The sequence below is a fragment of the Ranitomeya imitator genome, chromosome 1 (assembly GCF_032444005.1).
Source record: "Ranitomeya imitator isolate aRanImi1 chromosome 1, aRanImi1.pri, whole genome shotgun sequence".
NCBI lineage: Eukaryota > Metazoa > Chordata > Amphibia > Anura > Dendrobatidae > Ranitomeya > Ranitomeya imitator.
In genome coordinates this window covers 252,760,864-252,788,387 of record NC_091282.1, presented here as the reverse complement: position 1 = coordinate 252,788,387, position 27,524 = coordinate 252,760,864, and the positions used below count along the sequence as shown (strand labels likewise).

General features: G+C 45.9%; 1 protein-coding gene across 1 annotated transcript in view; it reads right to left on the bottom strand.

The window, feature by feature from the left end:
- KNTC1 (kinetochore associated 1) overlaps window positions 1–27,524 on the bottom strand; it is a 356,896-nt gene that overhangs the window by 325,695 nt on the left and 3,677 nt on the right. The window contains exons 2-3 of the mRNA XM_069755662.1: window positions 24,105–24,253; window positions 16,493–16,613 (exon numbers count right to left, since the gene is read on the bottom strand). Of these exons, the coding sequence (XP_069611763.1) occupies window positions 16,493–16,613; window positions 24,105–24,236 (253 nt within the window). The 5' untranslated portion in view covers window positions 24,237–24,253. The remainder of the gene's footprint in view (window positions 1–16,492; window positions 16,614–24,104; window positions 24,254–27,524) is intronic.

The following is a 27,524-nucleotide window of genomic DNA, read 5'->3' as shown; positions in this document are numbered from 1 at the left end:
CACACAGGAACTGCAGGAGGCTTGCCGGCGCCTGCTCTGAGGAGGTGCTTGCAAGCCACCTCCCTGCAGGGCCCAAAAGGCCCCCTGCGGCCATTTTGGATCTGGGCCTGCAGGGAGGAGGAGGTAGGAGACCCTCGGAGCAACGCGATCACATCGCGTTGCTACGGGGGTCTCAGGGAAGAACGCAGGTATCCCCCTCCCTGTGTGATGCTTCCTTGTGCCACCGGAATGCTGCGATCATCTTTGATCGCAGTGTGCCGCGGGTTAATGTGCCAGGAGCGGTCCGTGACCGCTGGCATAGTGCCAGATGTCAGCTGCGATAGTCAGCTGACACCCGGCCACGGTCGCCTGCGCTCCCCCCGTGAGCGCGGCTGATCGGTAATGACGTACAGTCCCGTCGGTGGTCATACGGGCCCATACCACCTCGACGGGATAGTACGTCATATGTCAGAAAGGAGATAATTGAAAATCTAAAAAAAAAATCGAGGATTTGTGGGAAACCGATGTAAAGGATAAATTATAAGGATTATCATTGATGTATTGTACAAAATCAGGTATTAGTGACATATGACCCTTCTAAATAAACAGTAGATCATCAATGCATCTCCCATACAAAAGAGATTTGATGAAAATGGATTAGTACAAACAAACAAGTAATTTAATTCCCAATAGGACATGACCAAATTAGCAAGGGACGGGGAGAACTTGGCTCCCATGGAAACTCCCTTGCATTGTAAATAATATGGCTTGTCATACAAGAAAAAATTGTGTGTCATCAGAAAAAGAACCAAATCCAGAATATAGCCGCACAAATCATGTGCATATTGGCTGCAGCGCCGTAAGTGAAAATCAAGCGCCTGTAGCACTACTTGGTGAGGAATGCATGTAAAGAGTGAGACCACATCGCAGCTTAGCCATGAGCAATCGTGATCCCAGGAGAGTCGAGACAGTTGGTCAAGCACGTCCCAAGAGCCCGTGAGAAAACCGCATGCCCGCTGGACCAGAGGCTGCAGCATGAAGTCCAACCATTCTCCAGCACGCTCAGTAACTGAGCCAATTCCTGAGATGACAGGTGTCATAGGCGGTGGGTAAAGTGCTTTGTCCGTTTTTGGTAGACCATAAATGTGTGGTAATTTTGGTCTTTCGACAATCTGGTAAGCCTTTTCTTGTCTTGAGAGTACCCCCAATGCAAAGCCTTCATTAATAATTGAGTGGGTTTCCTCAGTACAAGATGATAAAGGATTACTTGGTACTCTTCAGTAAGTTGACAAATCAGACAATAAAAGTAACATTTGTTCATTGTACACCTCAAAGTCTAATACCATAACCAATTCCCCCTTAACAGACATTTTTATGATAATGTTGTATATATTTTTCAACTCTTGCACAGCCAATGATTAATTACGGGAAAAATTTGAAATTTTGTGCGTGATTTTGGCAGAAGAATGTAATTCACGCAGTTCCCGTCCCATTATGTATTATATTAAGATTTCTGAACAAGTCAAAGGTCTTTGTCGGCACAAAATTCATACCGTAGCTCAACACCTTGATTTGTGTGTCAGTAAGTTTCTGTTTGGATAAATTCAAAACATTAGTGGGTTTAATGTCATTCAATATTTCTTTTTCCGGCGCGTTGTCATTCCTGTTCCACTTGCGATGTTTGCGTCCTGCACGATATCTGTGCTTTTAGGCGATTTTTTGCTTTGCGAAAATAAGAAAAATCCTGACAAGGAACATTAGAGTCAGGTTCCCATTGGTGTTAGAATCCGAGAGTTCAGGGTCCGAGGAGCTGAAGCTAACATGAGCACGTGAGAAGATGGAATCTTGATAATTGGTGCGTTTTAATATTGATTTAGGGGATCTCATGGGTTTTTCCCATCTTCCCCATTCATACACCTGGTCCAACCTGTAATCCGTGCTATCTTGATGAAATTTAGTTTGCTTTCTATGAATAATTGACTCTTCCAGTTTGAGAACTGCTGTCTGCATTTTCTGCATGCTAGTTTCAAAGTCTAATGGACTGATTTTGGATCACTTATGTGCTGTTTGCATTTATTTGCGATTTTAAACAATTTATGTTGGTTTTATATCACTTGATTTTTTTTTCTTGGTTTATTGACCATTGTATACTGTAAATTGTGGGTTAGTTGTATGCATTGCAGCTTCCACAAAGAACACAGCTCGTGTTCGAAACACGTAGCTGCACATATGGGTGCCATGTCACTATTTTATACGAATTTGGAATAAAGACAAGCTTTTTTATCATCTGGACTCATCCTGCTTTTTTTCATACGATGAATACAAGACCTATTTATTAATACATTTTCATTTTACTAAACACCCTTACCCCCTAACCAAGCCTCCCTCTCCCCTCCTTCCCCCCAATCCCTTGCCCGATATCCAATAAAACTATCTGACAACATCACCTCTTGAAAGATGGTACCCATCGGTACAAAAGGACACCTGTACACGAAGAAATCCCCCTAGAAGCAACTAAACGACCCCCATTCTACTCTGCAATAACTCAGCAGACGCAACGCTTGGGTAAACCATCCATCCGCAACACATACATTTTCAAATTTTGTATTCTGACCTCTATTAATGTAGATATTCCTTTCCATGAGGACAATAAAAATTATTTTGCTTATAAATTCCTTTTTTCCTGGTGGTCTTTCATCCAACCAATGTATCACAATAAGCTTCCTAGCAGCATACAACAATCTTGCAATAGTCAACCTTCCACACTTATCTGTACCAATATCATCCATACAGCCCACACAGCAAGTCAGCGGGTTGCGCACCACATTTACTCCTGTCACCTTCCGGATCAAATTAAGCACCTTTATCCAAAAGGGTTGGAGGCGAGCACACGACCACATCATATGTAGCAAATCTGCATCCTCCTCACCGCACCTTGGGCATTTTGAGTCACCTCTCAGTCCTGCCTTCATCATCCATGCAGGGGGGGAGGGCTGTACACCCTATACACTAGTTATAACTGCGACACCCTCTTAGCCTCAGTCATTTGACCTTTCAACAGGACAAAGATCCCAAGCATATCTCAAAGTCAACCAAGTCTTGGTGTCACGAGTGCTGGAAGATTCTAGAGTGACTGTCAGAGTATGTGCCCACGATCCGGAATAGAAGCATTTTGGATGTGGCTCATCTCCACTGGGTTCTAGGTTACAAGCACAGTGGATGGCATTTACAGAAATCCCATGGCCACTGTGCTTCTATTTGACGCTGCGTAAACTCACCCGTGGTGCGCATTTACGAGCCAAAACATGTCGCGGCGTAGTCTCACCCATAGCCATTCATTACATGCTGTAAATCCGCAAGGTTTAATGAACACATGTGGATTTGCCTGTTTGATTAGAACACAGAGTTTTACAAAATACATTGCGCCCAAAATGCGATATATAAGATATAACCTGATCATGGGCACATAGCCTAACAGTCGCATGACCTGAACTCCATAGAAAATATTTGAAGAAGGTGATTGCAGCACACAAACTCAAGCATAAAGACACTAAAAGACACTTTTTTTATTGCAAAAAATAGTTTTTGCGTCTCCACATTTTGACAGCTATAATTTTTCCATATTTTGGTTCACAAAGTCATGTGAGGTCTTGTTTTTTGCGGGACGAGTTGACGTTTTTATTGGTACCATTTTCGGGCACATAACATTTTTTGATCGCTTTTTATTCCGATTTTTGTGAGTCAGAATGAACAAACACCAGCAATTCATGAATTTCTTTAGGGGGGACGTGTATACCGTTCCGTGTTTGGCAAAATTGATAAAGCAGTTTTATTCTTCGGGTCAGTACGATTACAGCGATACCTCATTTATATCTTTTTTTATGTTTTGGCGCTTTTATACAATAAAAATATTTTACATAAAAATTTATTATTTTGCATTGCTTTATTCTGAGGGCTATAACTTTTTTATTTTTTCGCTGATGACACTGTCTGGCGGCTCATTTTTTGTGGGACAAGATGACGTTTTCAGCGGTGCCATGTTTATTTATATCCATCTTTGTGATCGTGTGCTATTCCACTTTTTGTTCGGCGGTATGATGATAAAGCACAGTTTTTTGCCTCGTTTTTTATTTATTTATTTTTTCACTGAAGGGGTTAACTAGTGGGACAGTTTTATAGGTCGGGTCGTTACAGACGCGGCGATACTACACATGTGTACTTTTATTTTTTTTTTATTTACATAAGAACTGTATTTATTGGAACAATTTTTTTTTCCTTTATTCAGGAATTTTTTTAAAAATATTTTTACACAGTATAATATTTTTTTTTTTACTTTTTTACATTGTCCCAGGGTGGGACATCACTGAATTATTATTATTATTATTTATGTATATAGCACCATTAATTCCATGGTGCTGTACATGAGTCGGGGTTACATCAAAATACAAATATCACTTACAGTAAACAAACTAACAATAACAGACTGATACAGAGGGGCGAGGACCCTGCCCTTGCGAGCTTACATTCTACAGCATTATGGGGAAGGAGACAGTAGGTCGGGGGTTGCAGTAGCTCCGATGGTGTTGAAGTGGCCGTGTGGTCATTACAGGTTGTAAGCTTCTTTGAAGAGATGGGTTTTCAGGTTCCGTTTGAAGGATCCAAATGTGGTGGATAGCCGGACGTGTTGGGGCACAAAATTCCAGAGGATGGGGGATATTCGGGAGAAGTCTTGGAGGCGATTGAGTGAGGAGCGATTAAACATGGAGAAGAGAAGGAGGTCTTGGGAGGACCGGAGATTACACGAGGGAAGATATTGAGAGATTAGTACGGAAATATACAGAGGAGAAAGGTTATGGATGGCTTTGTAGGTCAGTGTTAGTAGTTTAAACTGGATATGCTGGGAAATTGGGAGCCAGTGAAGGGATTTGCAAAGAGGGGAAGCAGGAGTGTAGCGAGGAGAGAGATTAATTAGTCGGGCAGCAGAGTTAAGGACGGACTGGGGTGGCCTGAGAGTCCATGTGAGCGGACGTGCGGCTGTGAGCTCCCGCCGCTGTACATTCTAAAATCCTGCAGAGCCGCTGCTGTTTGGTCCCTGTGGGGGCTTACCGGCTGCGGGGAGACTTGGAGGGTCCGGCGGTGCTGAGCGGTGGTGCTGGAGCCGGCGACCATGACCAGGAGAAGGCAGAAGGACGCGGGAGCCGGGGATGCAGGCGCAATCCAAGATGGCGCCGACACGAGGGAGAAGGCAGACAAGGAGAACGCCGCATGTAGAAAGCGCATGGAGGTAGCGGCAAAGCTCCAGCAGTTTGCGAGAGCGGAGGCCGCAGAGGAGGGAGCCGGAGCAGATACTGAAGAGGAGGAGGAGGAGGAGGAGAGCCCAGCAGGAGAACATGAGGTACAACAGGGGAGAAAGGAGAGTAAAATGGCGGTGGCAGAAGGGGGACCCGAGGAAATGGCGCCAGAAGCTGAGCCTACCCTAAGAGACGTTTTTGCGCTAGTCTCTTCATGTAAACAGTCTCTGACCTTACAGATACAGGAGGTTAAGGGGGATACAGCCCAGATAAACGCAGCCATGCAGAAGATTGACAAGCGTGTGGGGGAGGTAGAGGAGAGAGTGAGCACTGTAGAAGACCATATAGTGCAGCTGCAAGAAGCAGAGAAAAAGTTCACTCAAGCAATAGCTGAATTGGCTGCGAAAAATGAGGACCTTGAGAACAGGTCCAGAAGAAACAATATTCGCATAGTGGGCATCCCTGAAAAAGCTGAAGGGAGGAATCCAACGGAATATATTGAAAAATGGGTGTTAGAGACATTTGGAGATATGGCGCTAACAAAAGTGTTCGCGGTAGAAAGAGCGCATAGGGTCCCGCCGAAACCACCTGTCCCTGGAGCGAATCCCCGTACCATGCTCGCCAAAATTCTAAACTATAGAGACAGAGACATTATCCTGAGGAAGGCCAGAGACATGACAGAGCTGACAGTTGAAGGCCAGAAGATTGCTATATACCCAGACTATTCTACTCTGGTGCAGAGACAACGGATGATGTTCACGGGTATCAAGAGACGGCTGATGGAGTTGGGAGTGCAGTATTCCATGATGTTTCCAGCAAGACTGAGGGTGGTGGCTTTTGATAAAATTCATTTTTTTCAGAAGCCGGAGGACGCTACCCAGTGGATCGATATTAATGCTAAAAAGCTTAAAGGAAAAGGAGACTAAAACTGTGGGAAGAGTCTGATCTTGTTTACTTATCTGTCAGTTGGCAAAGAGTCATGTGATTGACAAACCAGGGGGTGTGGGGGGTGAAGAAGGGAGCTGGATTGTATTCAGTTAAAGTTAAAGGGAGAGAGTAATGGTTGCTGGGAAAGGGGGAGGAAGGGTATGCGGCATATTTTAAGTGTATGCAGGTTTCTTGCGTGTGTAAATAATTCTACGTTAAAATGTTTTGTGATATGTTATTTTTCAAAATGTCTGAAATCCTGTTATGTACAGTGGTGGGAGGAGGGTTGGGAAGGTAATGCCAAACGGAGTGTTCGCTATGGGCGATGATGCCCCACTCTTGAAAAGAGGTGGAACGGTTAGATGTGAGGGGGGAAGGGTGGGTGGGGGAGTTGGGAGGGGGGGGGGAGGGTAGTTAGACAGCTTGGGCTCAAAATTGACGATATTTATAGTGAAGATGAGCCAAGTGATGGGGAACCGTTTTAAGATTTTGTGCTGGAATGTGAGAGGCCTAGGGGAGAAATCTAGACGTGCCGCGTGTTTGCAATATGCAAGAGACCAACGGGCCTCAATGATATGCTTGCTGGAGACGCATTTGGTAAGGGAAAAGGTGGATGTTCTGAATAGACGGTGGATCCAGAAGGGATATCATTCTACCTTCTCCACGTATGCAAGAGGAGTCTCAATCTTGGTTCCAGCGGGAGTTCAGTATGAGGAGGTGAAGGTTTGTGTGGATGTGGATGGGCAGTACGTACTAATACGGTGTATACTGTATGGAGTGATGTTGTGTGTTGCAGCGATGTATATTCCGCCTCCCTACTCTAGCAGGAAAATTAGAGAAGTAATGGAGCGAGTGGAAAGATGGGGGCCGACACCATTAATAATTATCGGGGATCTAAACAATATCTGTGATGAATATTGGGACAAAAATAAAAATACTCAGAATAGGTCGGAGGGACATATAACAACATTTGGCACCTATATACAGGAGATAGGTTTGATTGATCTTTGGAGGGTTAGACACGTTGGAGAGAGAGGGTACTCATGCTATTCACCGGCGCATGCCACGCTCTCTAGGATTGATATGGCTCTGGGTAACAGGATTTTGGACACATTGGTTGGGGAGGTGAGATATCTGCCAAGGGCCTTGTCGGACCATAGTCCAATTGAAGTAGAGGTTAGATTGGAGGGGGCTCACTCGCTAAGGGGGAGAGAATGGAAGATTCATCCTAATTGGTTACAGAGTATTGAGTTGGAAAGTATAGGACGGGAGGTAGAGGAATTCTTCCTCTTAAATGATGGAAGTACTGATGCTCTTACGATTTGGGATGCAATGAAGGCGTATCTGAGGGGACTACTGTTTAGGGACATTAGTAGGTGTAAGCGGAGGACGAGAGAGGCAGAAAAAGTGGCAGTTGAGGAGTTGAAGGAAGCAGAAGACGGGATGGCTACACTGGGAACCCCTGAGGCAGAGAGAAGGATGAAAAACGCACAAAATCATTTGGAAAAAATTCTGTTAGGCAAAGCAGAGAGGAAGCGGGATTTCCAAAGGGTATTGTTCTATCAGGAGGGAGAAACAGTGGGACATATGCTGTCGGTAGTGGCTGCTGCTCAGAGAGGTTCTTCATATATACACTCTTTGGACTCTGCTAGTGGAGGTAAAATAACGGAAACGCCTGAAATCTTGAGAGCTTTTGCGGACTTCTATGCAGATTTGTATTCCTCTCGGGTTGGTGAATCGGTCGAGGACACACTGACTTTCTTGGAAGGTCTGGATCTGCCGAGACTGAGTGAGACAGATAGGGAGAGCCTTGAGGCCCCTATCACTGAGGAGGAATTGAGTCGGGCATTGATGTCTATGGCTAATGGGAAAGCGCCTGGGGTCGATGGGCTACCCGCTGAGATCTATAAAGGGTTGGCAGAAGTGTTGATTCCTAGATTAAAAATGGTATTGGAGGAAGCTAGGTCCTGTGGGTGCTTGCCAGCCTCTATGAGAGAGGCCATAATAGTGGTCATTCCAAAAGAGGATAAGGACTTGGGGAAACCGGAGTCGTACCGCCCAATTTCTTTACTAACTATTGATGTCAAGCTTCTGGCCAAGGTGTTGGCTCTCCGCCTCTCTAGTGTTATTGCGAGTCTGGTGCATTCGGATCAGTCTGGCTTTATGCCGGATAGATCAACGGCGATCAATTTGCGGAGGTTATATGTAAATTTGCAGGTAGAGTCTGATAACTGTGGTCGAAGAGTGATTGTATCGCTAGATGCACATAAGGCGTTTGACAGTGTCGAATGGGGGTACCTCTGGCAGGTGCTGGAATGTATGGGGTTTGGTCCGCAGTTTGTGGCCTGGATACAGCTGTTGTACTCATTACCGTCCGCTAGAATTAGAGTAAACGGGGAGCTATCTCGACCTATAGGGCTGGCTAGGGGTACTAGGCAGGGATGCCCGCTTTCACCCCTCCTGTTCGCGTTGGCTGTAGAACCTCTTGCTGCTAAGATTCGGCAGTCGGATGGGGTCCCTGGGTTTAGGTATGGGAAAGTAGAGGAAAAAATAGCGTTATACGCGGATGATGTTTTGCTGTTCCTGGCGGATCCAGATGAGTCACTAAGAGGGGCCGTTGAAATTGTTGAGAGATTTGGTACTGTGTCGGGACTAACAATTAATTGGGATAAGACGGTTCTTTTTAGAGTGGATGACGTAGGAGAGAATGTGAGTGACGATGTTGGGGATGAGAGGCTGAAGGTGGTCTCCCAATTTAAATACCTTGGAATATGGATTTCGGTGCCAGTTGCGGAGTTCCTGCAAAGAAATTTGACTCCTGTTATGGGGGTACTCAGGGCAAAGGTAGATGCCTGGAATAAGCTACATCTATCGGTCGTCGGTAGGGTAAACCTTATTAAAATGGTTCTGATGCCTAAAATTCTTTATGTTCTACATAACGCACCAATTTGGATCCCTCGGGGGAAGTTCAGGCAGATTAACGCCCTTTTTAGAAGTTTGATATGGGGAAGAAAATATCCACGTATTAGCCTGGAGACGCTTCAGCGACCCAAGGAAGATGGTGGTTTGGCTTTGCCCAACCCGGAAATATACTTCCTTGCGGCCCAGAGCCAGCATTTGAAGGGCTGGGCGCGAGGGGCGTCATCCAGTGCAGTACAACAGCTAATGGAAGAGGTGACGGACCGACGACCGATGGCCAGGTGTTTGGAAGATGGCTCTTTGAGCTCTCTGGGGAAAGTATACCCAACCCTGTTCCTGATTCGTAAATTATGGAATAGACTAAGGCAGATTCGTGGGGTTACGGGGTTGACTAAATTCACACCGATATGGTCTAACCACAATTTAAAGGAATTTGAGGCCTTGGGAGGACTATTGGAATGGCAGAATAAGGGAATTTGCTTTGTTCACCAGATAATCCAGCGACAGGAACTGAAGTCCTTCTCCCAATTGCAGGAAGAATTTGGTTTGCGATCCACAGGGGAATATCAGTATGCGCAGATGAGACATGCCTTTAGAGCTCAGAATAAGAAGGCTGATATCAGGGTTCAAGATGATATAGTGTTGGAGTATGTGTGTGGTGACGGAACTACAAGGGGAGTTATTTCTACTCTGTACAAGGACCTTATGCACACGTTCCTGTTAGATTTCCCTATAAAGGCGAGAGCTAAGTGGGAGAGAGAAGTGGGACCGATGGAAAATGAAACCTGGGAGTCGGTGATGGAGTGGGTTCCGCGACTATCCTTGAGTGAACCATATAGGCTCTCGCAGCTATACATTCTGCATAGGGTATATAAATCTCCGGAAGTGCTATACAAAGCGGGATTGCGTGCCAATTCTGAGTGTCCGAGGTGTGCGAGTGAGAATGCAGGAATATATCACATGATGTGGACGTGTCCGAGACTGGCTGCCTTTTGGGTGGTGGTTTTGAGCCGAGTTGAAGCTGCGTATAAGTGCAGAGTTCTTAGAGACCCGATAGTATGCGTGCTGGGATATGTGGAAGAAATTGGAGTTGACAATACTTGGAAGATTGCAATCGCTAGGCTACTCTACATGGCCAGGAAAGTAATAGCACGAAATTGGATAAATGCGGAACCACCTGCGAGAAGGGAATTTCTCCAATATGTTCAACATGGTCTGAAATTGGAAAAGGGGGTGTACAAAAAAAGGGGGAAATTAGAAACGTTTAATAAAATATGGTCTCCTTGGCTTGATTTGGATTGAGGAGTATAGTCGTCGAGTTTCCTAGGACTTGGATGAGGATAAATTATACGAGGCAGAGAAGGCCTCAGTGGGGTGAAGATTGAGACTGAGCTGTCGTAGGGGGGAGGGGGGTAGTTGGGGTAATGTTGGGGTTTATTAAAATAAGAAAACGTGTATGTGATATAATGCAATGTAAATGGCATTCTGATGTTCTTCCTTATTTTGTTAATAAAAATCTATTTAAAATAAAAAAAAAGGACGGACTGGAGGGGTGCAAGGGTGTTAGCAGTGAGGCCACAAAGGAGGATGTTGCAGTAGTCGAGGCAAGAGAGGATTAGGGCATGCACAAGCATTTTTGTAGAGCTAGGGTTGAGGAAAGCAAGGATTCTGGAAATATTTTTGAGCTGGAGGCGACAGGAGGTGGCGAGAGCTTGGATGTGCGGTTTAAAGGGAACCTGTCACCTGAATTTGGCGGGACCAGTTTTTGGTCATATGGGTGGAGTTTTCGGGTGTTTGATTCACCCTTTCCTTACCCGCTGGCTGCATGCTGGCCGCAATATTGGATTGAAGTTCATTCTATGTCCTCCGTAGTACACGCCTGCGCAAGGCAGGGAGTAGGAAACGCTAAATGTGCGGTTGGTAAGGTATGAGGAGATCCAGGATCGGGCGAGGTCACTAAAGGAAGAAAGAATCTGTAGTAGGATGCAGTGGTCAACTGTGTCGAATACAGACGACAGGTCTAAGAGGAGAAGTATAGAGAATTGTCTGTTAGCTTTGGCTGTAAGTAAGTCGTTAAGTTTTGTCAGGGCAGTCTCAATGGAATGGTGGGGACGTATGCCAGATTGTAGGCTGTCGAAGAGAGAGTTAGATTTAGGTGAGAGGAAAGTTCAGCGTGGACGTGCTTGCTCAAGTAGATTGGAAGCAAATGGGAGCAAAGATATGGGGCGGTAGCTGGACATAGCGCTTGGGTTAAGGGAAGGCTTTTTGAGGAAAGGTGTCATTGTGACATTTTTGAAAGCCAGAAGTTAGTGATAGATTGAAGAGATGGGTTAGGGATGGGATTAGTGTAGTTGTGAGGTTGGGGAGAAGGGGGTGCCAGCGTACAAGTGGTGAGGTGTGATTTGGAGAGAAGATGAGCAAGATGTCCTTCAGTGATTTTGGGGAGGGAAGTTATGGGGTTAGGGCATTGGTCTGGCATACAAAGGGGTTGTGGTGGTCAGACAACAAAGACTTGCCTTGTTTGGTCTATCTTATTTTTAAAGGTGTGTGGCAAAGTACTCAGCAGAGATTAAGGTAGTCGGAGGGGGCAGTGGTGGGCGGAGGAGGAAGCTAAAGGTGTTGAACAACTGATGTGGGATAAAGAAGATACCAGGGATGTGAAATAGGCCTGTTTAGCAGACGTGAGAGCTGATTTGAATGCAAGTGTTGCTTGTTTGAGTGCAGTGAAATCATCTTGTGAATGCGTTTTCTTCCAACGCCGTTCTGTGATTCTGGATACTTGCTGAAGCTTTTTAGTGATGTTATTGTGCCAGGGTTGTCTATTGATTCATCGCACTCTGCTATGCATGACAGGGGCGACCAAGTCGATGGCTGATGCGAGAGTGCCATTGCAGAAACTAGTGGCAGTGTCTGTGTCGTGGAGTGAAGCTATGGAGGAATACAGTCAGAGAGTGTATAAAGTCAGATCTCTGATCTGACACGCAGTGAAGGAGGCCTCCCGGTGCCTGCTCTGAGCATGCACTTACAAGCCACCTCCCTGCAGGACCCAGCGACCATCTTTGATCCGGGGGCCTGCAGGGAGGAGACAGGAGGAGACTCTCGGAACAACGCGATCACATTGCGTTGTTCTGAGGGTCCCAGGGCAGCAGGTAGAGAGCCCCCTTCCTGCGCGATGCTTCCCTATGCCACCGGAATGCTGCAATCTTGTTTGATCGCAGTGTTCCGGGGGTTAAAGTGTCAGGAGCAGTCCGTGACCGCTCCTGGCACTTAGTGCAGGGTGTCAGCTCTGAGAATCAGCTGACACCCGGCCACGCTCCCCCTGGGAGCGCGGCTGATCGCATGTGAAGTACTATTCCGTCCATGGAATTGTATCTTCTAACCTAAATGGCACGTTTGACAAATACAGCTTACTATTGTTTAATAAAGTCCATTGAGGGGATCAAGTAGGAAAACTATATAAATTAAGTACTGGCAAAATTTAGAAAAATTCTACTGATCCATAAGAATAATTTAACAATGAACTTACCACACTATGAACACAATGTTAGAAAATAAGTACATAATAAAGGTTACTAAAAAATAAAAATAATACTTTAACCCTCAAAATGGTACATTACAAAAGAATAAAACTCGTCCACAGAAAAGAAGTCCTCATATGGTTATGTTGACTGAAAAAAATAAACAGCTAAGGCTTCTAGAATATTGTAATAAAATATATAAAAAAAAAAGTCTTTAACCCCTTCACGCCATGGCCATTTTGTTTTTCCCTCATCTTCTTCTAAGAGCTATAACTTTTTTATTTTTCTGTCAATATAGCCTTATGAAGACTTGTTTTTTGAGGGACGTGTTGTACTTTTGAATGACACCTTTAATTTTATCGTGTGATGCACTGGAGAACAGGGAAGAAAAAATCCATGCGTGTTGAAATTGCAAAATAAAAAAAGGGTAATTTCACTAATTTTTTTTTTTTATTTACCAAGTTCACTATATATTAAAACTGACCTGGCAATATTATTCCCCAGGTCAGGACAGGTACGCATATACAAAACATATTTTTTTTATTTTTTATTATTTAATTGGCAAAAAAATTTTGGAAAATTATAAGAAAAAAAAATTAAGCTTTTGTAGTCATTTTCCGAGACCTGTAACGTTTTAATTTTTGGAGATATGGGACTGGGTGAATGCTGACGTTTTTACTGATACCATTTTGGGGTAGATAATAATACAATGCTTAGATCGCCTCTTATTGCATTTTATTGCAATGCTGTGGAGGCCAAAAATGTAATTCTGGTGGTTTGTTTTTTGTTATGCCATTTACTAACAGAAAAAATTTATTTCACACAGCCACCCAAAAATGCCCACACAAAACGAGTGTCGGGCCACTGACACACGCAGGCACAGAGCACCTTATGGGTAAGCACTTGTCAGTTTATATATGAAGCTGATGCGTCTATCTCTGTCATTTACAGACCATTTATACCATTGAACTTTACTGATACCTGGTTTTCCTTCATCTCCTTTATTACTGTGTTACTGGCCCCTAGTTACAACATGCAGTCTGTGTACGATTGCACTTGGTTGCCATCTAGTGGCTATATTATATTACTACCTTGAGATCATTTACCGTAAATTATTTTTTCCTCTGGATTTTTACTGTCAGCCATCTATACTACTAGTAATAATAACAATAATCTTTATTTATATAGCGCCAACATATTCCGCAGTGCTTTACATTTTCAAACACAACAGTCATAAGTAACAGCGTTAACAATACAATAATTAAAGCAAAATAAGACGACCCTGCTCGGGAGAGCTTACAATCTACAATGAAGTGGGGAAGATACAAAGTACAGGTGTGTATTTGCAATGATGTATTTACAATGATGGTCCAGCCATCTTCAGGGGGTGGGGGATAGATGAAAGTAGTGAATGGGCCACACACACACACACATAAAATGACTGATTAGTGAACGTGATAGGCCGCTCTGAACAAATGTGTTTTGAGGGAGCACCTGAAACTATGCGAATTGTGGATGGTCCTAATATCGTGGGGTAGAGCATTCCAGAGGGTTGGCGCAGCACGGGAGAAGTCTTGGAGTCGGGAGTGGGAGGTATGGATTAGTGCAGAGGTTAGTTGAAAGTCTTTTGCAGGGCGCAGCGGTCGGTTAGGCAGATAGACAGAAATGAGAGAGGAGATGTATGGGGGTGCCGCACTGTGAGGGAGAACAAGTACTTTGAATTGGATTCTATAATGAATGGGCAGCCAGTGTAACGACTGGCGAAGAGCGGACACGTCTGAATACCGATTAGCTAGATAGACAACCCTGGCTGCTGCATTAAAGGGAACCTGTCACCCCCCAGGCGTTTGTAACTAAAAGAGCCACCTTGTGCTGCACTAATGCTACATTCTGACAAGATGGCTCCTTTAGTTCGGGTCCCTGGCACTGCTGAAAGAATCGTTTTTGAAATTTGTCCCTCATACCGTGAAATCACCACGGGGGCAGGTCTTTCCCCCCCCCCCCCCTAATCCAGAGGCACCACAGCCGTCAATCATGGCTTCTGAGCGCCGCCTCCTCTTCATTCATTAGCGTCCCCGGCACCTGCGCAGTTATTTTTTTTAGGGGGGCATGCGCAGTTGCGCTGCCCTTCGAACTTACAGCGCAGGCCTTGGGGATGCTAATGAAGGAAGAGGAGGAGGCACTCGGCACGCAGAGGCCATGATTGACGGCTGTGAAGTGTCTGGATTAGGGGGGAAAGACCTGCCCCCGTGGCGATTTCGAGGTATGAGGGACAAATTTCAAAAACAATTATTTCAGCAGTGCCAAGGACCCGAACTTAAAGAGCCACCTTGTCAGAATGCAGCATCACTGCTGCACAAGGTGGCTCTTTTAGTTACAAACGCCTGGGGGGGTGACAGGTTCCCTTTAAGGATGGACTGGAGAGGAGAAAGTCGAGTAACAGGGAGGCTAATGTTTAAAAACTTTTTTGCAACCCAATTACTTATGACATTTGTGTGTCTTTTGTGCACATTTTTGTGTCATCACCATTTCACCTACTACCATTTCCTTCAAGAACCACTTATTGTAAGGTTGACTTTTTTTTTGATATTTTCAATAAAATCTACGGTAATTTTTCGTTAAATAGGCCTTTATTACTATTTTGTATCTACCTTGGGGTCATCACACTCCATTTTTTGTATTTTTATTTCCTTATTTTATATTTTGATAGATTGAACTTTTATGAACACATCAATATCAAATATGTGCATTTGATTTTTTTTTTTTTGCTTTATTTTTAATAGGGCAAAAGGGATGATTTGAACCAAGTTTTTTTTATTTTTTCATATTTAAAAAAGAAAACAAAAAAACTTTTTACTGTATATAATAGTTCCCTAAGGGGACTTGAAGATGCGATTGTCTGATCGCTTGTGCTATATATAGCAGTCCATCAGCACTGCTATGTACTGTATATGAACGCTAGCCACAGGTTGGCTTTCACAGAAGGATTGTAATGACCGACATGGGGTCTTCAGCAGACCCTCAGATATCATGATAACCCATCGTTGCCCCACAGTCACATCATGGGCACGCCGAAGAGAGCGTGGAACGACATGCACCACTGTAGGCGAGTGTTAAATGCCTTTATCAGTGACTTGACAGCAGGATTTAAGAGGTTAACAGCGGCAGGTGGAGCTCTATTCCAACCGCGGCTGTTACTGGCACATGATGGCTGATTAAATCAGCCAACATGTGTGAGGAAAGATACAGGCTTGGTGTGTGAGCCTGCATCAATGTCAGGGAGCAGGCATATGAGGTAAGTTTTTCATCATATGTCATGAAAGGGTTAGGAACAAAAATAGGTGTGTCCGTAGAGAGTTAAAGAAAATGCCCTAAAGTGCCAACTATTGGGGGTCTCATTTCTTTCTCATTTGTCAACCACTGCACTAAAGGAACAGTAGTGCCAGCATATAAAGTGCTGGCAGACTGCTCAGGCTAAGTACCGTAAATGCCCACTAAACCAAAGTGAATATCTGATAACAGAGCAGCAGCTAAGGGGTTCATTGGATAAAAAATGTAAAAAAAAAGTAAGACACGGATGTCAGTACAGAATATAAAGCCATAAATCCATGTATTTTAGGAGAGTCTGGGTACTGAGCTTCTTAGCCATGCCAAGGATGAACTTAGCACTCGAACATATGTGGCTAAGATTCTGTTTCTGCAGAATAGAGGCAGCGATTAGGGCACTAAAGGTGCAATGTTTATAAGGAGGCCTATCCATTACAAGGCTGTGTGCTTCGTTTATATTGCCAGTTTTGGCACTCGCTTTGTCATAATTTGATTAAATATCTGGGGTAATATAAGGGGTTGAAGACTTACCAAACTGTAGCTGAAGCAGCAGAGACTGGCAAATACTGTCAAGGAGACACACTGATTTGTCAGCAACAATAATGCATCCTTCACTGGTACTGCAAGCAAAAAGGTTTGGATTAAAGGAAACCTGAAAGGAAAAAAAAATGACAGTCAATAAATACGTTTTCAATCTCAGCAGTTATTCAATTAACCCTGCGTCAGGTGCCAAAGGCCTGACAGGCACAGCTCACACATCTTTGTTTCCCCCTCCTCTCAGTACCTTACTATCTTTAAGAGCTGCTTGAAAACCCCCCCACTCAGTTTTTCCACTGAACTTGCAGAGAGCAGGTGTGACCTCCGTGGCTGCTCAGGCTCATTGCACCTGAAGGTTCTCACTTTTGAAGGTTCGTACTTTCTGGGGGGTTTTCATCATAATTTATTTTTCTTGTTTTATGAATAATGTAAAGGCTGTAGATATTTTATTGAAGTAGGGTTTTCTTACAAATAAGAGGGCTTTCTTAGAAATGGTGTGTCTCTGATATGATAATTTGATCTGCCAACCTTGCTTTTCTCTCTGCCAATGCGTTTCTTCTGCTGAACTTTTAAACTTCTCGTACTAAATGAGAACCACCTTCCTTATCTCGGCGGCAATCTTCTACACCTCCAGCAGTGCAGGCAGAGATTTTTTTTCTCTGGGAGCCTGGACACAGCAGGGACAACAGGAGAAGCGCTGACAGAAGCGCTGTGTGGGCACAGACAGTGGCACCTGCCCTTGGGACTCAAGACACAGGACCTGGGTAAGCTGCAGAATCTTAGCTTAACCCTCCTTTGCATGTACATCCTCCCTCTATCTCTCTGGCAAACAAACAGGGTAAACTATGTCTCAATCTAGAGCATCCAAAAAGACTAAAGGTACCTTCACACTAAACGATATCGCTAGCGATCCGTGACGTTGCAGCGTCCTGGCTAGCGATATCGTTTAGTTTGACACACAGCAGCGATCAGAATCCTGCTGTGATGTCGCTGGTCGGGGCTGGAGGGCCAGACCTTTCTTTGGTCGCTGGCTCTCCCGCTGACATCGCTGAATCGGCGTGTGTGACACCGATTCAGCGATGTCTTCGCTGGTAACCAGGGTAAACATCGGGTTACTAAGCGCAGGGCAGCGCTTAGTAACCCGATGTTTACCCTGGTTACCATCCTAAAAGTAAAAAAAACAAACGCTTCATACTTACCTTCCGCTGTCTGTCCCCGGCGCTCTGCTTTCCTGCACTCACTGTGAGCACAGCGGCCGGAATGCAGAGCGGTGACGTCACCGCTCTGCTTTCCGGCCGCTGTGCTCACAGTCAGTACAGAGAAGCACAGCGCCGGGGACAGACAGTGGTAGGCAAGTATGAAGCGTTTGGTTTTTTTACTTTTAGGATGGTAACCAGGGTAAACATCGGGTTACTAAGCGCGGCCCTGCGCTTAGTAACCCGATGTTTACCCTGGTTACCGGCATCGTTGGTCGCTGGAGAGCTGTCTGTGTGACAGCTCTCCAGCGACCAAACAGCGACGCTGCAGCGATCCGGATCGTTGTCTGGATCGCTGCAGCGTCGTTTAGTGTGAAGGTACCTTAAGAGTATGTGCACACGATGTGGATTTTGCTGCGGATCTGCAGCGTTTCCACAGCTGCGGATCCGCAGCAGTTTCTCATGAGTTTACAGTTCAATGTAAACCTATGAAAAACCAAAAACGCTGTGCACATGCTGCGGAAAAAAACGTGCGGAACGCAGCGGTTTACATTCCGCAGCATGTCACTTCTTTCTGCGGATTCCGCAGCGGTTTTACAACTGCCCCAATAGAAAACCGCAGTTGTAAAACCGCAGTGAAAACCGCAAAAAAAGCGGTAAATCCGCTGCAGAAAAATCCGCAGTGGACCTACAATACGTGTGCACATAGCCTTAGGCTGCTGCCACACTAGCAGTATTTGGTCAGTATTTTACATCAGTATTTGTAAGCCAAAACCTGGAGTGGGTGATAAATGCAGAAGTGCTGCATATGTTTCTATTATACTTTTCCTCTAATTGTTCCACTCCTGGTTTTGGCTTACAAATACTGATTTAAAATACTGACCAAAAACTGCTAGTGTGACCGCAGCCTAACAAAACACATACTGTGCTTTTTGCCTCTTGTACCATTTGCAAGGTGACTTTGCCCTAAGGCCACAATACTGCGTTCTGCACGGCCTGTGACCCGGTATCTGCCCAGGAGCCACCCGCCACTGCTACCGACCCTAGCTCAGTCCCCCTGAGTGGGCCACTTCCCTGTCACGGTCTATGGCTTCTCTGGCCAAGGCGATACTCTCTCCGGGACCATTCCTCAAGTCAGGGCGTTTTTTTTAGTTGCGAAAAACCCTTCCGACGGACAAGACTCATCATCCAGCAGGGGTCGTACTTCATCATAAAGTGCTCATGCTTCTAGAAAGAGGTCACATGGCACATCCCCCAAACCTCCTCATGCTTCGGCCTCCGTGAATTCGGCTTCTCGCTCCCCCTCTCCAGGGGTTCGTAGCGAACTTGATTCAGAATACCAATCTGATATGTCCTTAGATCAGGACTCGCAAAATTATCAGGAGATAGTTGATTCCCTCATTGAGTCAGTCAACAAGGCTCTGAAGGTGGACGAGGAACCCGTATCTATCCCAAATCACGCAGTGTCCTTTAAGAGGACTAAACGCCCTCACAGGGTGTTTGCCAACCACCCCAAGTTTAAGGACTAGGGACCGACCGGACTAACGCTTCACAGAGCAGAAGTCCATGGAGTCTAAATATCCCTTTGCTCCTGATTTAAGAAAGGATTGGTTACAGTCCACTTCCGTGGTTCCTCCCATATCGCAGCTAGCATCTAAAACTCTTTTATCCTTGTCCGATGGCGCTGCAGTAAAAAATCCTACTAATCATATTGACAATCTCTTTGAGGCCTCTGGAGCTGCACTCTTTCCATCCTTTGCCGCGACATGGGTGGCTAAAGCTATGGTTCATTGGGCTGAGGTCTTGTCCGCAGCCAATCAGGAAACTAACCTCCCCCCTGAGGTGGCATGCCTCGCTAATGAGATATCTCGGGCTGGGGATTTCGTGGTGTGTTTCTTTGGATGCTGCTAACAGCGCTTCCCAAGCAGCAGCAAATGCCATCACCATTAGGAGGGCCCTATGGCTCAGAGACTGGCGTGCAGATTCTGCTTCCAAAAAGTGTTTAACCTCTCTGCCCTATCAGAGCGGTCGTTTGTTTGGAGAAAAACTTGATCTACTAATCTCCAAAGCTACTGGAAGGAAGAATAAGTTTCTTCCCCAGCAGAGGCCCGTTCGGACTTTTCGGAACCAAACAACAAGTTCGGACCCGTTTTTTTCGTAACAACCCCAGCTGGTCCTCTACAACCGTCTCTTCAGGACCAGGGCGGGCCCGTGTAGGGATAGAGGGTCCCAGGTCTCATACAGACCCAACCATTCCTGGAAGGGCAGGCCCAGACAGCCTGGACCCAAGGGAGCCAGATCACACAGATCCTCATAGGGTTTTACTCGAACCTATTTGTGGTCCCAAAAAAAAAAAGGATGGAACATACCGGACCTAGCACTGTTAAACAAGTTCGTCACAGTGCGACGGATCAGAATGGAGTCTCTCAGTTCAGTCATCGCTTCCATGGAAAAAGGAGAGTTCTTAGCAACCATAGACATCCAGGACGCTTATCTTCACATCCCCATCTTTCCCCCTCACCAAATATTTCTACGATTCGCGGTTCAAGAAGAACATTTTCAATTCGCTGCCTTGCCCTTTGGGCTCGCCATCGCCCCCACAGTCTTCACCAAGGTCATGGCGGCTGCCATGGCCATCCTTCATGCTTGGGGGGTGGTTGTACTACAGTAACTAGAAGAACTCCTGAACAAGGGACCATCTTTTCACATCTGCAAGGAGTGCGTGAGTATCACGATATATACTTTCTCGCCTGGGCTGGAAGAAACTTCAATAAGTCCTCGCCAGTCTCAGCTCAGCGTATTCCCTTCTTGGGAATGATTCTGGACACTTCCCGAGGGTTGGTGATCCTTCCTCCGGAAAAGGTCTTAGCCTTACAGCGGGGAACACAGATGCTCTCCTGTTCTTTCCCTCACTCTCTACGTTTCAGTATGAGAATTCTCGGCAAGATGGTGGCAGCTATAGAGACGGTTTCATTCGCACAGCTACACCTCCGCCCGTTACATGCGCTTCTGGCGGCCTGGGACAGAAATCCGCTCTCTTTCTACCGTTGATTCCAGCTCTCTCAGCGGGTCAGGCAGACCCTTAGGTATAAGACATTGAAGTCCTTGCTGGATCAGGGAAAGTCCTTCCTACCAGTACATTGGCTAGTGGTGACCACAGACACCAGCCTTCTTGCTTGGGGGGCAGTGTTTCGCCTTCACACGGCACAGGGAAGTTGGTCTTCTCGAGAGTCGCGTCTGCCGATCAACATTTTGGAGATACGGGCAATCAGGCAAGCCCTTCTGCAGTTTCATCACCTCCTGGCCCATCAGGATTCAGTCCGACAACGCCACAGCTGTGGCGTACATCAACGGTCAGGGGGGCACCCGCAGCAGGGCAGCCATGATCGAAGTAGGTCACATTCTCCGATGGGCCGAGAGCAACCGCTCGGTGATCTTGGCAGTCCACATCCCGGGCGTAGAGAATTGAGAGGCAGACTTTCTCAGTCGCCAGGGTCTCGCCTTGGGAGAGTGGTCTCTGCATCCAGATGTCTTTCAGCAGATCTGCTGTCGCTGGAGGACTCAGGATGTGGATCTGATGGCCTCAAGGCTAAACACCGAAGTTCCCGAGTTCATAGCTAGATCCCACGACCCAGTTGCCATCGGAGTGGATGCACTGGTCCTTCCGTGGCATCATTTTCGGCTTCCGTATGTGTTCCCTCCGCTCCCCTTGCTTCTGAGGGTCATAAAGAAAATCAGGGCGGAGAGGGTACCTGTTATCCTGGTTGCGCCGGATTGGCCACGCCAGGCGTGGTACGCCGAACTAGTTCAACTCGTCGCCGACGTTCCCTGGCGACTGCCGGATCGTCCAGATCTGCTGTCCCAGGACCCTATTTACCATCAGAACTCAGAGGCCCTGTGTTTAACAGCGTGACCGTTGAATCCTGGGTTCTAGCTCAAGCAGGATTGTCTCATCAAGTGATCTCCACCATGCTTAGTGCTAGGAAGCCCACGTCTATGCGCATTTATCATCGCACCTGGAAAACCTTTTTCTCATGGTGCAAGAACAGTGGAGCTCTCCTCTTGACTTTTCCATTCCTTCCAATTTGGAATTTCTGCAGATCGGATTGGAGTCGGGTCTCGCGCTTAGCTCAAAGGGCAGATTTCAGCCTTATCGGTTCTGTTCCAACGCAGGATTGCCAACAGATTACAGGTGAAAACCTTCATTCAGGGAGTTTATCATGTGGGGCTTCACTATAAAATGCCGTTGGAACCATGGGATCTTAATTTGGTCCTCGGTGTTTTAATAATAAATAATCTTTATTTTTATATAGCGCTAACATATTCCGCAGCGCTTTACAGTTTTTCACACATTATCATCACTGTCCCCGATGGGGCTCACAATCTAGATTCCCCATCAGTATGTCTTTGGAATGTGGGAGGAAACCGGAGTGCCCGGAGGAAACCCACGCAAACACGGAGAGAACATACAAACTCTTTGCAGATGTTGTCCTGGGTGGGATTCGAACCCAGGACCCCAGCGCTGCAAGGCTGTAGTGCTATCCACTGAGCCACCGTGCTGCCCGTGCACCGTGCTGTTTTACAAGAGGACTCCTTTCGAACCGCTACAGGATGTATCACTAACTTTCCTTTCCTGGAGAGTAGCTTTCCTAGTTGCGGTCACGTCAATCAGGCGGGTCTCGGAGTTGGTGGCCTTGTCCTGCCGAACTCCGTTCCTGAATTTTCATCAAGACAAGGTGGTTCTGAGAACGTTCCGGTCTTCTCTTCCGAAGGTTGTCTCTTCTTTCAATCTCAACGAGGATATTGTTTTGCCCTCTCTCTGTCCAGCACCTGTACATCATATCGAAAAGGCTCTCCACACCCTGGATCTGGTGAGAGTCCTGAAGAGATATGTCTCACGGACGGCATCTATTCGCAAGTCAGATGCCCTATTCGTGCTTCTGAAGGGACATAGGAAGGGCCTAGCCGCTTCAAAGGCCACAGTAGCCAAGTGGATTCGCTCGGCTATTAAGGAGTCCTATCGTGTCAGAGGTGCACCTGTCCCAGCAGGGATTAAGGCACACTCCACTCGGTCAGTGGGCGCTTCATGGGCCATTCGGCACCAGGCGTCAGCAGAACAAGTTTGCAAGGCTGCGACTTGGTCCAGCTTATGTACTTTCACAAAACATTACAGTATTCATTCTCAGGCCTCTGCAGATGTGGCCCTTGGCAGACGGATTCTGCAGCACCACATCTGTAACTTACTGGTATATTGGGTAATAACAGTTGTTTGTTCCCCACCCAGGGACTGCTTTAGGACGTCCCATGGTCCCGTGTCCCCCAATGAGGATTAATTAATGAGGAGAAATAGGGATTTTTGTGTACTCACCGTAAAATCCTTTTCTCCCAGCCAATCATTGGGGGACACAGCACCCACCCTGTTAGGCTACTTTCACATTTCCGTCGGTACAGAGCCGTCGCAAACTGTCAGCCCGACGAACGTTGTGCAAAATAGTGCACAACGTGAGCAGCGGATGCAGTTTTCAGACGCATCCGCTGCCCATTATGAGTTCTGGGGAGGAGGGGGGCGAAGTTTCGGCCGTGCATGTGCGGTCAAAAATGGCGGACGCGTCGCACAAAAAAAGTTACATTGAACGTTTTTTGTGACGACGGTCCGCCAACTACCGACGCATCCAGTGCACGACGTAGGGAACGTGTGTCCATACGTCATGATGCATCGGTAATACAAGTCTATGTGCAAAAAACGCATCCTGCGGGCAACTTTGCAGGATGTGTTTTTTGCACAGAACGACGCATTGCAACATCTTTATAAAGAAAGTAAAAAAGTATAAAGAAAGTGTGAAAGTAGCCTTAGTCTAATGACTTGTTTTTTGTCTTTTGATTGTGACATAGTTTATTCTTGTTAATGTTTTTTAAGCTCCTACTGCTTTGTTACCGAACTGGTTCACTTTTGAGCCAGCAGGAGGGTGTATACTGCGGAGGAGGAGTTAATATTTCTATATTCACTTACTGTCCTAGTGGTAGCAGCATAACAACCATGGTCCTGTGTCCCCCAATGACTGGCTCGGAGAAAAGGATTTTACGGTGAGTAAACAAAAATCCCTATTTTAATGCAACACAATTTTTAAACATGTAATCAGCCAAAAATACAGGCATTTAAGATAAAAACACCTCTACTGTTGTCCATATATTTAACCATAACAGAGTCAATATTGACACAAATATATAATTATTTATAGGTATCAGTTTATTACATACATGCTATTTTATACTAGGTCACAATCTTGAAGACTATTCTGCCACTCAACTATGAAAGACTCCTGATTAACAAATCTGAGTAATCCTACAAACATTGGAGCCACTGGGTTTAATATTTCGCAAAAAAAGGCTGTGCTCATATGAAGACTTACTTTTTCAGTGGAGGAGATTTTTAGTAGTGTGTCTACTTGGTACAAAGCGGTTCCGCTTTCTTGGCGAGAATCAATGTTCAAACGGCAACTCCCAGTATCATCATTTGCTAAAAGCTCAATATCATTCCACATATTGATGCTGTGTTTTCCTGTAAAGAAACGTTATATATATATAATCTATGATGCTGAGCTAGTCTGCAAAAAAAATATAAAGTAACAGAACGCTGATTAAATATTTAATTGAAAATTGTTATTTTGAAGATGTTTTTCCTCCCAAGTCATTACATCTAAAAAAAATAAATAAATAATAATCCTGTATTGCGTTTTCCTGTCCTCACATTCACCAGTAAATCTCAAAATATACTGATATTACCTATAATGGGCCTGTAGCAATCTTGTTAACATGTGCAGGCTTCCAATTAAAGAGATTGTCTGACCTTAGGCTACAAGTCTGCCGTCACTCCATGTGACTGAAGACTTGTGAATCCTCACATTGCACAAAGTGTGAGAATTCTCCAGTGCAGGAAGCTGGACAGCCATGTGACCACAAGTAAGCGATTTGCATAATTCTGGACACATTCCAACTAGACGTGTCCGACCTAGCTCAATACACTTGCACCAAGCGAGGCAGCATTCCCAGTGGGATTATCAAATTATTAAAAAAAAAGTCAATTTGCTTCAGAAAAAAAATTCCTGACAGCAATCGTGCAGCCAGGCTCTGATTCATACACTGCTCAAAAAAATAAAGGGAACACTAAAATCCCACATCCTAGATATCACTGAATGAAATATTCCAGTTGTAAATCTTTATTCATTATAAAGTGGAATGCGTTGAGAACAGTAAAACCTAAAAATGATCAATGTAAATCACAACTAATATCCCATGGAGGTCTGGAGTTGGAATGATGCTCAAAATCAAAGTGGAAAATCATATTGCAGGCTGATCCAACTTCAGTGGAAATGCCTCAAGACAAGGAAATGATGCTCAGTAGTGTGCGTGCCCTCCACGTGCCTGTATAACCTCCCTAAAACACCTGGGTAGGCTTCTGATGAGGCGGCGGATGGTCTCATGAAGGACCTCCTCCCAGATATGTTCAATCGGATTCAGGTCAGGGGAATGGGCGGGCCAGTCCATAGCTTCAATGACCTTCATCTTGCAGGAAATGCTGACAGACTCCAGCCACATGAGGTCTGGCATTGTCCTTCATTAGGAGGAACGTAGGTCCAACACCACCAGCATATGGTCTCACAAGGGGTCTGAGGATCTCATCTCGGTACCTAATGGCAGTCAGGCTACCTCTGGTGAGCACATGGAGGGCTGTGCGGTCCTCCAAGAAATGCCACCCCACACCATTACTGACCCACAGCCAAACCGTCATGCTGAGGATGTTGCAGGCAGCAGATTGCTCTCCATGGCGTCTCCCGACTCTGTCACATGTGCTCAGTGTGAACCTGCTTTCATCTGAAGAGCACAGGGCGCCAGTGGCGAATTTGCCAATCCTGCTGTTCTGTGGCAAATGCCAAGCATCCTGCACGGTGTTGGGCTAGGAGCACAACCCCCATCTGTGGACATCGGGCACTCAGACCATCCTCATGGAGACAGTTTCTAACCATTTGTGCAGACACATGCACATTTGTGGCCTGCTGGAGATCATTTTGCAGGGCTCTGGCAGTGTTCCTCCTGTTCCTCCTTGCACAAAGGTTGAGGTAGCGGTCCTGCTGCTGGCTTGTTGCCCTCCTGCAGCCCCCTCCACGTCTCCTGGAGTACTGGCCTGTCTCCTGGTAGCGCTCCAGCCTCTGGACACTACGCTGACAGACAAAGCAAACCTTCTTGCCACAGCTCGCATTGATGTGCCATCCTGGATGAGCCACTTGTATGGGTTGTAGAGTCTGTCTTATGCTACCACGAGTGTGAAAAGCACAACCAACATTCAAAAGTGACCAAAACATCAGCCAGAAAGCATTGGTACTGAGATGTGGTCTGTGTGGTCACCTGCAAAACCACTCCTTTGAGTTTGTCTTGATAATTGCCAATAATTTCCATCTGTTGTCTATTCCATTTGCACAACAGCATGTGAAATTGATTGTCAATCAGTGTTGCTTCCTAAGTGGACAGTTTGATTTACTTGGACTTATATTCTGTTGTTTAAGGGCACGTGTCCACGTTCAGGATGGCCGGCGCTTTGGACGGAGCGGAAAATTTGCTCCACCCAAAGCTCCGCCCCCTTCTGGAGTCGCGATGATGCCGGATGTGTTCATTGCACACATCCGGAATCATCGCACCCCACACATAGGGCCCTGTGTTATACCTTGCGGCGGCGCAGCGGCGTCACAAGGTAAACGGACATGCTGCGATCTAAAAAGACGTGCCGCATGTCCGGAATCGCAGGGCCGCCGGATGCGTGTTACCACTATGTTGTAACATCTGGACGCTGCGGATTGAACGCTGCGGCTCCACGCAGCGTTCAATCCGCAGCTAGTCCGGATGTAAAACGGCCCATGGACACATACCCTAAGTGGACAGTTTGATTTACTTGGAGTTATATTCTGTTGTTTAAGTGTTCCCTTTATTTTTTTGAGCAGTGTATGTAGTCGCTTGAGCAGCATCAATTGACTGACAGGTTTCCTTTAAAGTTAACACTTCTGTGAGGCAAATAACAGCGAATACACCTCCTATACTCCCTGCACTGGTCACTGAGCATGCCTAGAACACTCTCCATAGAAGTCAAGCTATCTCTAGACCAGGGGTGGGGAATCTTTTTTCTGCCACGGCCCATTTGGATATTTACACCATCCTTCGGGGGCCGTACAAACTAGATCCACAAAGTGCATCCTAACTCTGACACTGGTTTCAAGACGTAATCTTTCATTGCATGCCCTCCAGTGTTCAGAAATGAACACTGCATGTGTGTGCTAACAGCGGAATAAGAAATTAATGAGCTGGTTGTAATCAAAATACAGCTTCCTGCCCAAGAATGCGGTACCTGAGAATCTGCTCGGGGGCCTGATAAAAACTAGCCTGCTTGATTACATGTGGGGATTCCCTAGCAACCAGGCAACCTCACATGTACTCAGTCTGGCCACTAGCTGTAAATCATTCAGCTGCCGCGATGAAAACTAAATTACTCGGGGGAAACCCCAAGCAACAAGTACACTCGCTCATCACCAGACTAGAGCTTTAGTGCCAGGTAATGGGAACAGCAATCCTAAAAGTCAATGTAGACCCCTGAACAAGCCTTGCCATATGACTTGGGAACCAAACTTAGCCAAAACACATCTCTTACTTTGCACTGAAGAGGGGCACCCCCCCCCCCCCCCCCCCCCCAGAAACACAGTGTCTGCCAATTGGAGTAACATAGTAACATAGTAACATAGTTAGTAAGGCCGAAAAAAGACATTTGTCCATCCAGTTCAGCCTAT